Source organism: Lissotriton helveticus, chromosome 7, assembly GCF_964261635.1.
Source record: "Lissotriton helveticus chromosome 7, aLisHel1.1, whole genome shotgun sequence".
Lineage (NCBI taxonomy): Eukaryota > Metazoa > Chordata > Amphibia > Caudata > Salamandridae > Lissotriton > Lissotriton helveticus.
The window spans coordinates 489,313,019-489,325,885 of record NC_136068.1 but is presented as its reverse complement, the minus strand read 5'-3'; the positions used below and the strand labels follow the sequence as shown (position 1 = coordinate 489,325,885).

General features: G+C 47.9%; 1 protein-coding gene across 2 annotated transcripts in view; it reads right to left on the bottom strand.

Annotated features, from left to right (window-relative positions):
* Positions 1–12,867, bottom strand: part of STX4 (syntaxin 4) — a 340,354-nt gene that overhangs the window by 233,278 nt on the left and 94,209 nt on the right. For both annotated transcript variants that reach the window (XR_013598605.1, XM_078652481.1), the window contains exon 3: positions 9,168–9,267. Coding sequence is in view for 1 of the 2 variants with exons in the window: in XM_078652481.1 (XP_078508607.1) it covers positions 9,168–9,267 (100 nt within the window). In the remaining variant the exon portion in view is untranslated. The remainder of the gene's footprint in view (positions 1–9,167; positions 9,268–12,867) is intronic.

Genomic DNA, 12,867 nt, shown 5'->3' with positions numbered 1-12,867 from the left:
CGTGGCGGACACGAGAGACGTGGGACGGGAACTCCTGGACATCCTGCATTTTGCTACCTGCACTCCTTTCCTGAAGCCTCAGTAAGTTGTGCATTGGGGTACGAGAAGCCCCAGCCCCGAGCACCATTTGCACCGAAGCCCAGGCCCCCACACTCCGAGAGTGTTCCGTGGGCCCAGCTTTTGCATTTGAGCTCAACGCGTCTTCCCGGGTCCTAGTCTGTTGGCGAGTGAGCCCCTTGAAGACCCTTCTTTGAATTTAAACTTGCTTTCCTGGTTGCTTCAGGCTTGCTCCAGCTTCCCTGAAAAGGAGAAGCGCCAAAGACCTTGCTGGTCTGCAACAGAGCCAATCTCGACATCTTGCGTGGGTTGCGGTTGCCAAGGCTTGTTGGGTCCAATCCGGATAATCCGGATAAAGACACCTCAGTCAACTAGATCCTTCGTGGGACAGCTCGAATACAGCGCCTGGCCATCGTCGATGCCTCCTGGACCTCGTTGACTAATTCACCTGAAACCACCAGACATCACCTGGTTCCTTCCTGGTCACTGGCTAGTGACCCAGACTCTGTCCCTTCTGCTTTCAGGTTCTTCAGATCTTCGATCCATCCTTGGTTCCACCCGGACCCTTTTCCCCTGGTCCCCTGCAGCACTTCTTTGAGGCCCTCTATAGAAAACGATGACGAAACCAGACACGAAAAGACACCTATGCACCCGGATTCCCTGGGTGAGGTAACACGAGTACTCCAGTGCTCCCGTGGGTCTGGACTCTGGAAGTGTCCTAGTTTAAAAGGATTCCATCCTAGTCCATCCGGAAGTGTCCTTAAATTGTATATTTGTAACTTTTACGATCTCCATAGAAAGTCAATGGTAACCCGAGCCTGTGTTTAGACACTGCACGCGTCTCCCGTGGGCCTCCTACTTCCTAACCTTTGGTCGATTAGTGTAGCCCCAGCGACTCCACAGGCCCTAGGCCTGCTTTCTAATTCTCTTGTGGTTCTTATACCACTTCCTTAGTATATGGTTAGTGAGGCCCCTAGGGCATAACTAGGGCTCCCGGTTTTATGGTATTTAATTTTTTAGCATTTCCGTCTGTATTTATCCATATTTATTTTTTTGTCATTTTATCTGTATTCATTTTTGTCGCAACCAAAAACAGGTGTTTCAGCTAGTATTTTTCCACATTTATTTAAATAGACTGCACACGGTTATTATAGGTTTAGGTATATGTATATAGGTGCCAAATTAAGTAAACACAATACAGTCAGCTGAAAACTTTGCCACCGAAATTACTTGCAGAATTAGTGAGCTGCTGCTGTGTTACAATATTGAAAACACTGTCATTAGCCATGATTATTAAATGTAAGCACATTTAAAATTTAGACAAGTGCACCTGTGCACTTTCAGTGACCTGAAATTAGCCCCCGCCCCCTGAAATCTGGCTCTAGTTGCGCCTCTGCCAACTACGGTGGTCTGCAGAAGACATGACATGACTGCAGTTTCGCCTCAATTTCTTTGCTACTTGCACACGAGCGTAAGCACCTGCCCTCTGGGGCACGGAGCACTCACACAACATGTGTTCCCATTTTGGCCCGGATTAGATGTGCTGAAAGGCACTTTCAATTCATCGCCTTCACATTTGACACCGTTGGTTGTCTGCATTCAGAAAACAAAGGCTGAACATTCACAAAGCGAGGGGGCTGTCACTAGTTCAAGGGCCCCTTGGGCCAAGCAAAGGGGGCCCTAATATCAGCAGCTTCGACCTCTGCACCCATGAACCCAAGAGGGCACATTTAGGTAACTTTAGAGGCAAACTGTGAATTAGGAGAGAACACGTAATTGTATGCACCACTGCTCACTACTGGCATCAGTGAAAGTGTGCAATGCTGGGAGCAAACACGCGTGCCTGTCAGCACTGCACTTCCAGAGCAATGCTGCTGTAAGGCACTACGAGGCAGCTGCCCGAGGAGTTACTTGGTGGGTAGCAGCAGATTGACCCTGGAGCCACCAGCCACGATCGTAGGGCGCACAGGCTTTGCCTTCAGGTGTGTAAATGAATGCCCTGGTGAAATAGGCGTTCCTCTTCAAGGCTGCTGGGCACAGACCTGGGCACCTAATTTTTGGGTTAGTGGCTGCAAAAGGTGCACCTGTCCGTGGGGGGCATATTTGAGCACTCTAAATAAAATACACGGCAACAACACTGTGTGTGCAAGATCAGGTGTGAATCACTCGTTCTTGCAGTGCGCACACACCGAGCTGCCTCTCTTTTGGGTGAAGTGCTAGAGACTGGCGCAACGCCCATTGTGCTCAAAGGGCTTCAGAACCCCCTCCCCCCCCCCCCAAGCCCCCTTTGTGGGTCAGCCCGGGCTGAGACAGCTTCCAGGGACACTCAAACATGAGCTTATCTCAGCCGCACCGAGTACTTCAAAGGTCTTTAAAAGACCATTCAAGTGTTAACTAGGCCCCTGCCAGAGATTAATGGCCCAGCAGGTGTTAATGTGGGCAGGCATACCCGGCAGTCAGGAAGAGGGGCATGTCAGCTAACCCTGGGCTCAGGGCTGGAGCACGGATTGCCGAACAATTCTCGGAATCTGATTTGGTCATATTTTTCCGCTTTAATTTTATAAATACAGCCGGAAGGAAAACATTTTTCCGTCTGTATTTATATGTAAAAATCCGTTTAAACAGAAAACCGGGAGCCTTAGGCATAACATATACTGTGCAACTTATCGTATATTAACTGTGTGACTTGTATTGTATTTTTACCTCTGACCTCATAAAGAGTGCAGAGGGGCTGTGTTTAGAATAAATACATAAATATTTGATATATACCTTGTGTGATGTCCTTTCATTCGGTATTCAAGGGATTATAATTGGTAAAACAACTTGCTTAACTCGTCTACTGAAGTCTTAGCCTGAAGACTGCTGGTTCATGCTACCACTAGGATAGCTTTCTATAAGGTTGATTTTACAACCACCATCAATAAGGGTTGATTAGACTGGTGCAAGGTGCCCACCAGAACTAGTGGACATCATATGCCAGGCTAACTTCTCACAGGGGACTTGAAAAGAGAAGGCTGATCAGGAAGCCTCAAGAAGGCTGAAACAGCCGAAAGATATCCCTTGATAGTGCCCAGAGCAGAGCCCTGCTGGCCCAGGGAAAGAAGAAAGAGGAGAAACTCTGAAAGAGGGGCTGAGAGGGGATCCACAGCCTTTGCTGTGCACCATGCCACAAATTTGTTCCACCTGCAGGCGTATACCGTTTTTGTGGAGGGACACCTGGCTGCCAGAATGACATCACAGACTTCAGGAGGCAAGTCAAATGGCATCAACTGTCGCCGCTCAATCTCCATGCATGTAGGTGGAGGCTGGACAGGTTCGGGTGGAGGACCGTTCCCAGTTGCTGCGACAGAAGGTCCACCTGAAGAGGCAGTCGAATCGAGGGATCGATTGACATACTGACTAGCTCAAGATACCAGTATCTTCATGCCCAATCCGGAGCCACAAGGATGACTTGGGCCCGGTCGCGCCTGATCTTCTTTAGTACTCTGGGCAGAAGTGGTATAGGCGGAAAGGCATAAAACAGACCGCAACTCCACTCACGTCGAAAAGCATCGCCCAGCGAGTGCCGTCTTGGAAATTCCAATGCGCAGAACTGATGACATTGCGTGTTCTCTTCGGTGGCGAATAGATCGAACCAAGGCTCTCCCCACTGCTGAAAGAGACCTTGCGCCACGTCCGAGTTCAGACGCCATTCGTGATCCATCATGCACCGACGGCTGAGTTCGTCCGCCCTGGGGTTCAGGGAACCTGCCAGGTGTTGAACCACCAGGGTGATGCCCTGATGTTCCAGCAATGTCCAGAGGCACAGAGCCTTTTGACATAGGGTCCACGACCCCACCCGCCCTGTTTGTAGCAATACCACATAGCGGTGGTGTTGTCTGTGAACACCTGTATCACACTCCCCCGGACAGAGGAAAGGAATGCTTTCAGTGCAAGCCGGATCGCCCGCAGCTCCAGAAGATTGATGTGGAGCAGAGACTCCGCCGGAGACCAGAGGCCTCTGATCTCCGCCTCTCCCATATGGCCACCCCATCCCAGGAGGGATGCATCAGTCACCACTGTGTGCTCTGGTTGGGGAAGGGAGAGGGATCTGCCGCTGACCCAATCGTGGTCCGTGAGCCACCACTTCAACTGTCTCGCAGTGCCCTCCGAGATCAGGACGTGGTTGGACAGGTTTCCTTGATACTGTGCCCACTGGAACTTCAGGTCCCACTGCAGAGCCCGCATCCGCCACCTGGCATGATGTACCAGCAGGATGCAGGAGGCCATCAGTCCCAGAAGCCGTAGGGTCAACCTGACCGAAACTCGGGATAAAGGCTGAAAGATCAGAATCAGAGCTTGAATATCCTGAACCCGCTGCTCGGGAGGATAAACTTCTGGAAGGGACTCTGGTGCGACCAGCACGTTAATGGAGAACCCCAGCGAATGCAGGATGTCGGACGTAGTCTGGAGGTGGGAGACGACTGTTTGGGGCGAGCCTGCCTTCAACAACTAGTCGTCGAGATAGGGGAAGATTGGAACCCCTGATCTGCGCAGGTGAGCTGCGACCCCTGCCATCCCTTTCGTGAACACCCAAGGGGCACTGGTGAGGCCGAAGGGGAGCACAGTGAACTGAAAGTGGTCGTGGCCTGCCGTGAACCGCAGGTAACGCCGATGGGCCGGCAGGACGGGAATATGGAAATAAGCGTCCTGCAAGTCCAACACTACCATCCAGTCTCCAGGGTCTAGGGCAGCCAGAACCTGAGCTAACCTCAGCATCTTGAACTTCTCCTTCCGGAGGAAGCCGTTGATGCTCCTGAGGCCAAGATTGGGCGCAGGCATCCTTTGCCCTTCTTGGGAACGAGAAAGTAGTAACAACCCCGCCCTACTTCTGGATCAGGAACGCACTCAATGGCCCCCTTGGCCAAGAGGGCTGTACCTTCCTCCTGCAGAAGTTGCAAATGATCCCCCGATATGTGGTGGTACTGCCGTGGCATGGCTGGAGGGGTCGCCTCGAAGGGGAGGGATTAGCCCCTTCGGACGATTTGCAGCACCCACCTGTCCTGTGAGGCAGATGCTGCGGGAGAGAATGTGGACTGACCGGCTCTCTGGCCCCCTGCTCCGCCATGGCGGAATGCACGCCCGTGACCGCGTTGAGGTTGGTTCTGCAGCCTGTGGCTGGACAAACGTGCGGGGGGGCCCCTTCCGTGGCCACGAAAGGAGCGAAAAGCAGAAGTTTGCTGGCGCTGGGCCGACAGGCCCAAGGACTTGGCCGTAGCCCTGGAGCCCTTAAAGCTCTTCAGCTCGCTATCTGCCTTGTCGCCAAAGAGGCGACGGCCATCAAAAGGCATTTCGATGAGTGCTCTTGACATCCCCTGAAAAGTTGGTGGACCTCAGCCAGGCGTGACAACGAATCGCCACCGTCGTTGCAATCGCTCTGCCCAGCGAGTCCGTGGTGTCAAGTCCACACCGAATGGAGTACCGTGCTGCATCCCGCCCCTCAGCAAGCGCCTGGCCGAGCCGTGTCTTGGCTTCCTCTGGACACTGGGGCAGCAAGTCTGCCACCGTATCCCACAGAGAGTGGGTGTAACGGCCCAAAAAGCATGCGGTATTGATGGACCGCAACCCTAGACTGACAGAGGAAAACAGTTTCTTGCCAAACTGTTCCAGCCTTTTGGATTCCCGGTCCGGGGGTGCGGAAGAGAATGCGGTTTGGGACTTGGAGGCCTGGGTAACCAGAATCTCAGGGGTGGGGTGGGTGGACAGAAAGCAGGGGTCGGCTGGAGCGGAGCGGTGGTTCCAGGCCACCTTCCGATACACAGGTGGGACTGTGGTGGGCTTGGACCAAGTGCCCATCAGAACGTCAGTGAGGGCCTCATTAAACTGCAGCAAAGGCTCTGAAGAGCTTACTGGCGGTTGAAGCACCTCAGTGAGGAGGTAAGTGCTCATGGCCGCTGCAGGAAGCTCAAGGCCTAAGGCTGTGGCCGCCTTGCGCAGCACCACAGCATAAGTCGCTCCCCCCTCTGAAGCCACGGAAGGAGGAGAGAAAACCAGTGTCAGGCGAAGTGTCTAGACCACTGGCCTCCCCTAGCTCATCTGCCCAGTCCTGACTTAACTGGCACTGCTGTGCCAGAGGGTCCTCAGACCCCTCCCAGTCCTCCCCTTCATCCGTGTCCTGATAAACAGGCAAAAATGACAGGTCTAGTAACATTTGAATGATTTTGAGAGGCCTGGTGGCCATACCTAAAGAAGGGAAGCCCCCAGTTGACTGTGGGTCATACAGACCGATTTCTTTGCTTAATGTGGAAGCAAAAGTATTGGCCAAATCTTTAGCAACCAGATTGCAGTAGGTTCTGCCCTTGATAGTTCATCCTGACCAATCAGGATGTATTCCCAGTAGGAGCACCCGGCTTAACTTGAGGCGTCTCTATGGGTTGCTCCATTTCACTGAATTGTGCCGGGAAAAACAGACCAGATCGATGGCATTGGATGCGGGATGCCATCCGACTACATGTTTGCAGTTGAGAGGCTTTGGCTTTGGTCCTAAATGAAGGGCGTGGGTCAAATGACTTTACCACGCCCCCATGGCCAGAGTCAGGGAGAACGGTATGACCTCGCATAGCCTTGAGCTCGGAAGGAGCATTCAGCAGGGATGCCCACTGTCCCCCATGTTTGCCCTGGCGCTTGAACCATTGGCAGAGTTGATCAGAATCTCCCTTTACGCGGACAATGCATTGCTATACATTGCACGCTCTCAGAGTTCCATAGTTAGGGTCATGTAGGTGTACCGTATTTTTGATGAGTACTCTGGATACACGATTAACTAGACTGAGTCAGTAGTATATCCTGTAATCAGGATAGACCCTGCTCCTCTGCCCGCCCCCATCTCTCACGCGTTTGTCTAGCTGCGTTGAGCTAGGGGGTTTCGATATCCAGGGATCCATGTCATGCAAGACCCACAAGAGTTCCTTAGACGGAATAGTGAGCCGCAGTTAGAAAGACAAAGGGGATGTGACGCACTGGGGATCCCTGCCACGGACGTTGGTGGGTAGAGTGGCCCTCTACAAGATGATGACTCTCCTGAGGCTGCTTTATATATTAAAAATAAGACCTACAAGATTCTGCCAGCAGTATTCAGGGGAATCGACCAAGAAGTCCATAGACTGTTGTGGAAAGGGGATCACCGAGAAATAGCCTTAGCCGAATTGAAGCGAGGGGTATATGACGGGGGAATGGCAGTCCCAGATATTATGAAATACTACTGGACTTCACAACTGCTTGTAGGTAATGACTGGGTGTCGTAGATCATCTTGACCCAACATATAGGGTGGACAGAGCGTACATGGGCCGGGGAGGGTATGAAAGACTTCTGTACGGGAAGGCTGAGAGCAGTCGCTGGTCACAACACACAGGTTGTAATAGATGTATATAAAAATGCCACAAGGTTTCTAGGCTGGAAAGGGAAACTAACTGCTCCGAATCCACTATGATGCAGCGCACCCCTGTCAGAGGTAGGGGGTTTGCAAGGATTTCGAAAATAGGAGCTCACTGGTGTAGAGCACTTGGGTGATGTCTGGAGGAACCACACTTCCATAACGCTTGCTGACCTGCAGGGAGAGTACGACCTGGCAGAATCTGAATGTTTCGGGCATAAATAGTTGGGGGAACGCACTTTTCAGCACCTACCGGAAGGTGAGCAATTGCCTGCCTTTTTGCCATATGAAGACCGAGTGCTGACTTAGGCTCTGACGCACAAGGGGGTGTTATTGATATACACGAAACTAATCAATAAAAATCCTGATTTACTGGGTTCCTTAAGGATAGCGTGTGAAAGACACCTGGGGATTCTAGAAGATGACGACTGAACAGAGGCTCTGCAGCCCCCTCAAGATATAGCGAAGGCCTTTTTTCACACTTTGGGACTACCAGCTGGTTCGATGCTATTGGACTCAGGTCACATCAATAATGGCGAGGGTGGTAGAGGTGGAGGTCTCCCTTGAACCCAAATGGTTACTCCTGGGGTTAAAAGGGGAGCAGGATTGGCCCAGGTATCAAGAAGGCTGGTTCAGACTGGCACCCACAGTGGCAAAACGAAACATAGCGAGGGCATGGGGGGGGGGCACAGCCACGCAAATAGCCACTGATTGGGAGGCAGATCTATATAAGTGCCAGAGGGCGGAACAGGCGGTGTACACAGCGAGAGGCTGTCCTATGAAATGGGAAAAAGTGTGGGGTGGCCTGGAGGGCATACAGGGGACAGGGCTAACTGAACCTGTGGGAAGGTTTCTGGGGAGTAATTGGGAGAGGGTAAAATGTTGGTACTGATTTGATTGCCCTTAAAAGAGCTGAGTCTTTATGTCTGGAAATTATAGAAAGATGGTTTGTGAGACACCAAGGCAAAACTATTCAAGTTATTTAACCACATTATGACATGGAATGTGAAGACAGTTTTCAATAAAAAGACTTTGAAAAAACCAAACATAGATGGTAAACGAAATCTACAAGTAAAACATTTCTGGGAGGCAGCAAGTGAAACAGAACAAATTAGAGGTAGCAACGAGATGAAGACTGAACAGTTCATGAAAAGCAACAAGAAACGTAAGAAAACACTGAGATGCCACACCCAGATGAGTTTTAAGTGTCATTAACAAAACAAATAATAATAAACATGTCACAAAAGAAATCTAAATTATGTACCTAATTAAAAGAACAACAATGCTGAAATTGTGCACTAACTGTGGGAAATTAGTGCCTTGAAAGACAGTCATTTTAACAGAGAACTAGAAAATACAGCTGAAAAAGTACCTTAGATTCAGATGAGCAGTACTGAGTGCTTCACAAACCAGGCAAGCAGGCTAGGGCTGAAGTCAGATGATAAAAGTGCTTCTAAAAAGAGCTGTATCATCAGAGGACAGAAGGTGGCGTAAAACATGCAACCGGTGTATAAAGTGTAATCTACCTGCAAATGTTTAATAGATTACCGAATTTATTGGACCTTCTGTTCGACCACTACTGCATTTACAGTGAACAGGCACTTTAAGTGACAACAATGGTAAAGTAAGCACAACAAGATATAGCCAATGGTCATGAAGGTCAACGTCTTTCCTGTTTTAAGAAAGGCAGATACATACTCTCTTCTGGCAGAGGAGTCCCCAGGATTGTATTCTGCATGACTTCCAGCTCCCGAACTTTCTCGTTGAGGTTTTGCAACCGCTGTCGGACGTCCTTAGCCTGACAAGCAGAAAGGCATCAGAAGTAACACATGGAGACAAACTAAGAAATAAACTATTAAACCACACTAGAGAGGAGAACCCTCACACCAAAATCTAATTTGTATTAGATTTTCCCTATCAGGAAAGTAGCACATTTGCATGCACTGCGTGCAAGGACTCTTACCAACATTCTGGCTTCAATCTAAAGCATTCTGCCCCCATTTAAAAATCCTAGATAGACAGCATTGACACTAGTGTAAGCCAAATGAATGATACTAGCAAGCAGAGTCCACTGGGGAAAACATGCCAGGATAATCCAGATCTTTCATGTCTCCAAAGTAAAATAACATTTTAAACACTTTAGAGACGGTTTAAAATGGGAGGAAAGAGATAGGAACCGGGTGGACGTGCTATCTGGCTAAGCCACACTCAACCTGTGGTGCGAGCAGATGAGCTGTGTAACCTCAACAGGTCTTGGCAGAACCTTGGTGCAAGGATGACTGTCAGGGGAAACATCCTTTACAACGCAACTTTTACCACGCAGTGCCTTTACGACGCAACTTTTACAACGCAAACCATTACAACGCATTGCGCTGGGGGGCGCTCTAGGATAGGGAATAGGTTTAATTTACTATCCAACACCTTCCCTACTATCCACGGAGACTGGAGTTGGAATAGTAAATTAAACTATTCACTATCCAGCGCCCCAAAGCACTATGCGTTGTAAAGGCATGCGTTGTAAAAACAGCGTTGTAAAGGCATGCGATGTAAAAGCATGCGTTGTAATGTCATACATCCCTTTGTCAGCATTTCATCTGTAAACTGACAGGTAAGTGCTTGGACATTGACCAAGTAGTTGTGTCTCCGAAAATGCTGAATTACCGTAACAGAAAGAAGAATCTTGAAAAGTAACCATGTAAGTAAAGTGACTTGTCGAAGTTGGGAATTTCTTAGATGGTCTGTCCCAAAGCAGTTTTCCTAATGCTCAGGATAGGCAAACACCTACTTTTGCTTTCTTTTTTTAATCATAGGTTTATATAGTCTTCTGTAACACAGCATAGAAAAAGCATGGAAAGTGGGAAGCAGCAGTTCAAACTTACATAAAATTCCCTCTTGTGGCTTTCTTACCAGTAAGTTAAAAAACATATCAGTGGTACCTGCCTTGCCTCAAGGAAAATGGTAGGAATCTATGGGTTAATTTCTGGTCCAGTGGTTTAATGTTTCAATAGGGATATTTTCTATAACTTCTCCAGGCTAAAACAAAGGTACCTGAAGGAATTCAGTGTACAAACAACTCTAAAGACTGCACTTGACAAACACAAGGAAACAGATACAATATTATTTGTCTCCAAGAGACCTGGGCATGTGACAAGATATACATAGATAGTTTTGTATCCATTGACACACCAGCTGTCCAATCACGTGGAGGTCATGATCGTGGCGGCTTGCTTACGTTAAAAACAACAACCTTGGACAACAAAATTTGCTCATCCAACTTGGACTCCCCGTACTTTCAATTGTTTAATGTCACATATGAATCAAATGTCACACTTATTATTGTAAATTTTTACCATAATAATTGTATTTCTGCTAACAATGAAATATCGGGCTATCTTGAAACAGCTTTAAGCAAACATATTATGGAGCTGAATACTGATCATGTAATATTATGGGGTGGGGATTTTAATTGTAGACCCTACACTTTGTAACAAGAATCTGCATGTACTTACATGGAAGAATCCCCTAAGGCTCAATGTAATTTTGAACATACCCCCTACGGTAATGTTTTTAACTCTATACTATTAAAATTCTCCCTTTTTTTAACGTTAGACCCGATTACTGGGCAGGTGTGGAGGAGATTTCACACACCAATAGTAGTAGGGGTAGTCTTATTGACTTCATTGTACTTTCTGACTATTATAAACCTAAGTCACTAGATTTCTCAACTTTAAAAAAACTTTTTAGTGATCACTTTCCTTTATTAATTCAGTTTGAAACACATATCAGGAAAGTGACTTCAATAGTGCCTCACTTAACCCATGACAGAAACAAGGATCTCACGTGCAAATGGGCGTCCTTGAATGCCAAGATGTTTTTGGAAAAATTACTGGACACAAATAGCCCACAATTCCTGACATGCCTCAAACGTGATCTAAATCCAAAAAGCATGTTAGAATATTTCACTGATATCACTACAACAGTAAACAACATTTTTTTTTTAAATAATAGAAGGCACAGTGCCAGCAAGCGGTTCAAATGGTTTAATAGTGACAGCTCAAGGACACATACTAAGCTTATGGAGGCCCTGATAACAAAGCCCAGGGACCTAGAAATGTTAAGAGCTTGTAGATACCAGTACAAAAAGACCTTAGCGGAACCGAGGAAGGCCATAAGGAAGGAGGCTTGGAAGAGGATGTATGAAGCCAGTGTTACTAAAAGCTGTAGTCTCTTCTGGAAGACCATCAATGCCCCATTCTTCCAGGATAGCCATAATAAAACTACTGACGTTACCATTTCCTTTAATGACTGGGTTGCCAATTTGTTCACAATTTATAGTGGTGAGGTCTCTACTGGCCTCATAGACTGTGACAATTATGCAACAGGGCCTGCGACAAAGCTAGATCCACCAACAATCCAGGAAGTTACAAAAACACTAGGCTTGACCAGGAAATAAAAGGCAGCAGGTCCCGATGGCTTACTGGCCGATCTCTTCCTGGCAAACCTGATTCATGGCTCCCCATTTTAACAAGTATTCTAAGCGGCGTCGCAGTTACAGGTCCTCCAGAATCCTGGTCAACTGTAATCATTGTCCCTCTTTTCAAAAAGGGACATAGGTCGAACCCTAAATGTTATCGCCCTATATCCTTGATTGATAGTACATGTAAGCTGATGGGCAGGGTTTTTCGCGACCACCTTGAAACATTGATAGCTGAAAAGGGGCCCTTTTGGACATTCAATATGGTTTTAGAAGACGTTTGGGCACTGTGGAGCAGTGCCTAAACCTCCACCTGGAAATAAGCAAAAATACCATGGCAACAAAAAAAAACGAATTTAGATTTCGGCTTCATGGATATTACTTCGGCCTTTGACTGTGTCGTGAGAAGGAAATTATGGCAAAGGATGTTAGGAATGAGAATTGGTGTAAAAACGTTTGAAGCCCTATCCAGGTTCAGTAGGAAGCTTGGGTCTAAACCAATTAAGTACCGCCTTAACATTTTTAATGCCTGGTGCTGTACGGGTTGGGTGTGTCTGTAACCTATCAACGTCACAAACTACTGAAAATGTCTTCCTCAGAAGATTAATGTCTGCCCACCCAGCCTGCCCTCCATTATTTGTTATAAGGAATTAGGGCAAATTCCTCTGCAAGATCGCATACAAACTACCCCAATCATGTTATGGCGCTCAATCTGGGTAAATGAAGAACCGGCCCTTTATAGAGCAATAATTCAGGACTGCTTAAAGTGTGACCATGTACATAAAATATCGTAGCTTGGCTATGTTAGGATACGGTTGGCCCTCGTAGGGAGGCAGGACTGTTTTACAAACCCGCATTATTACCTCCGTTACGACACCCCAATTAAAGAGAATTTTTAAATATCTTAATGGAGCCTAGAGAATT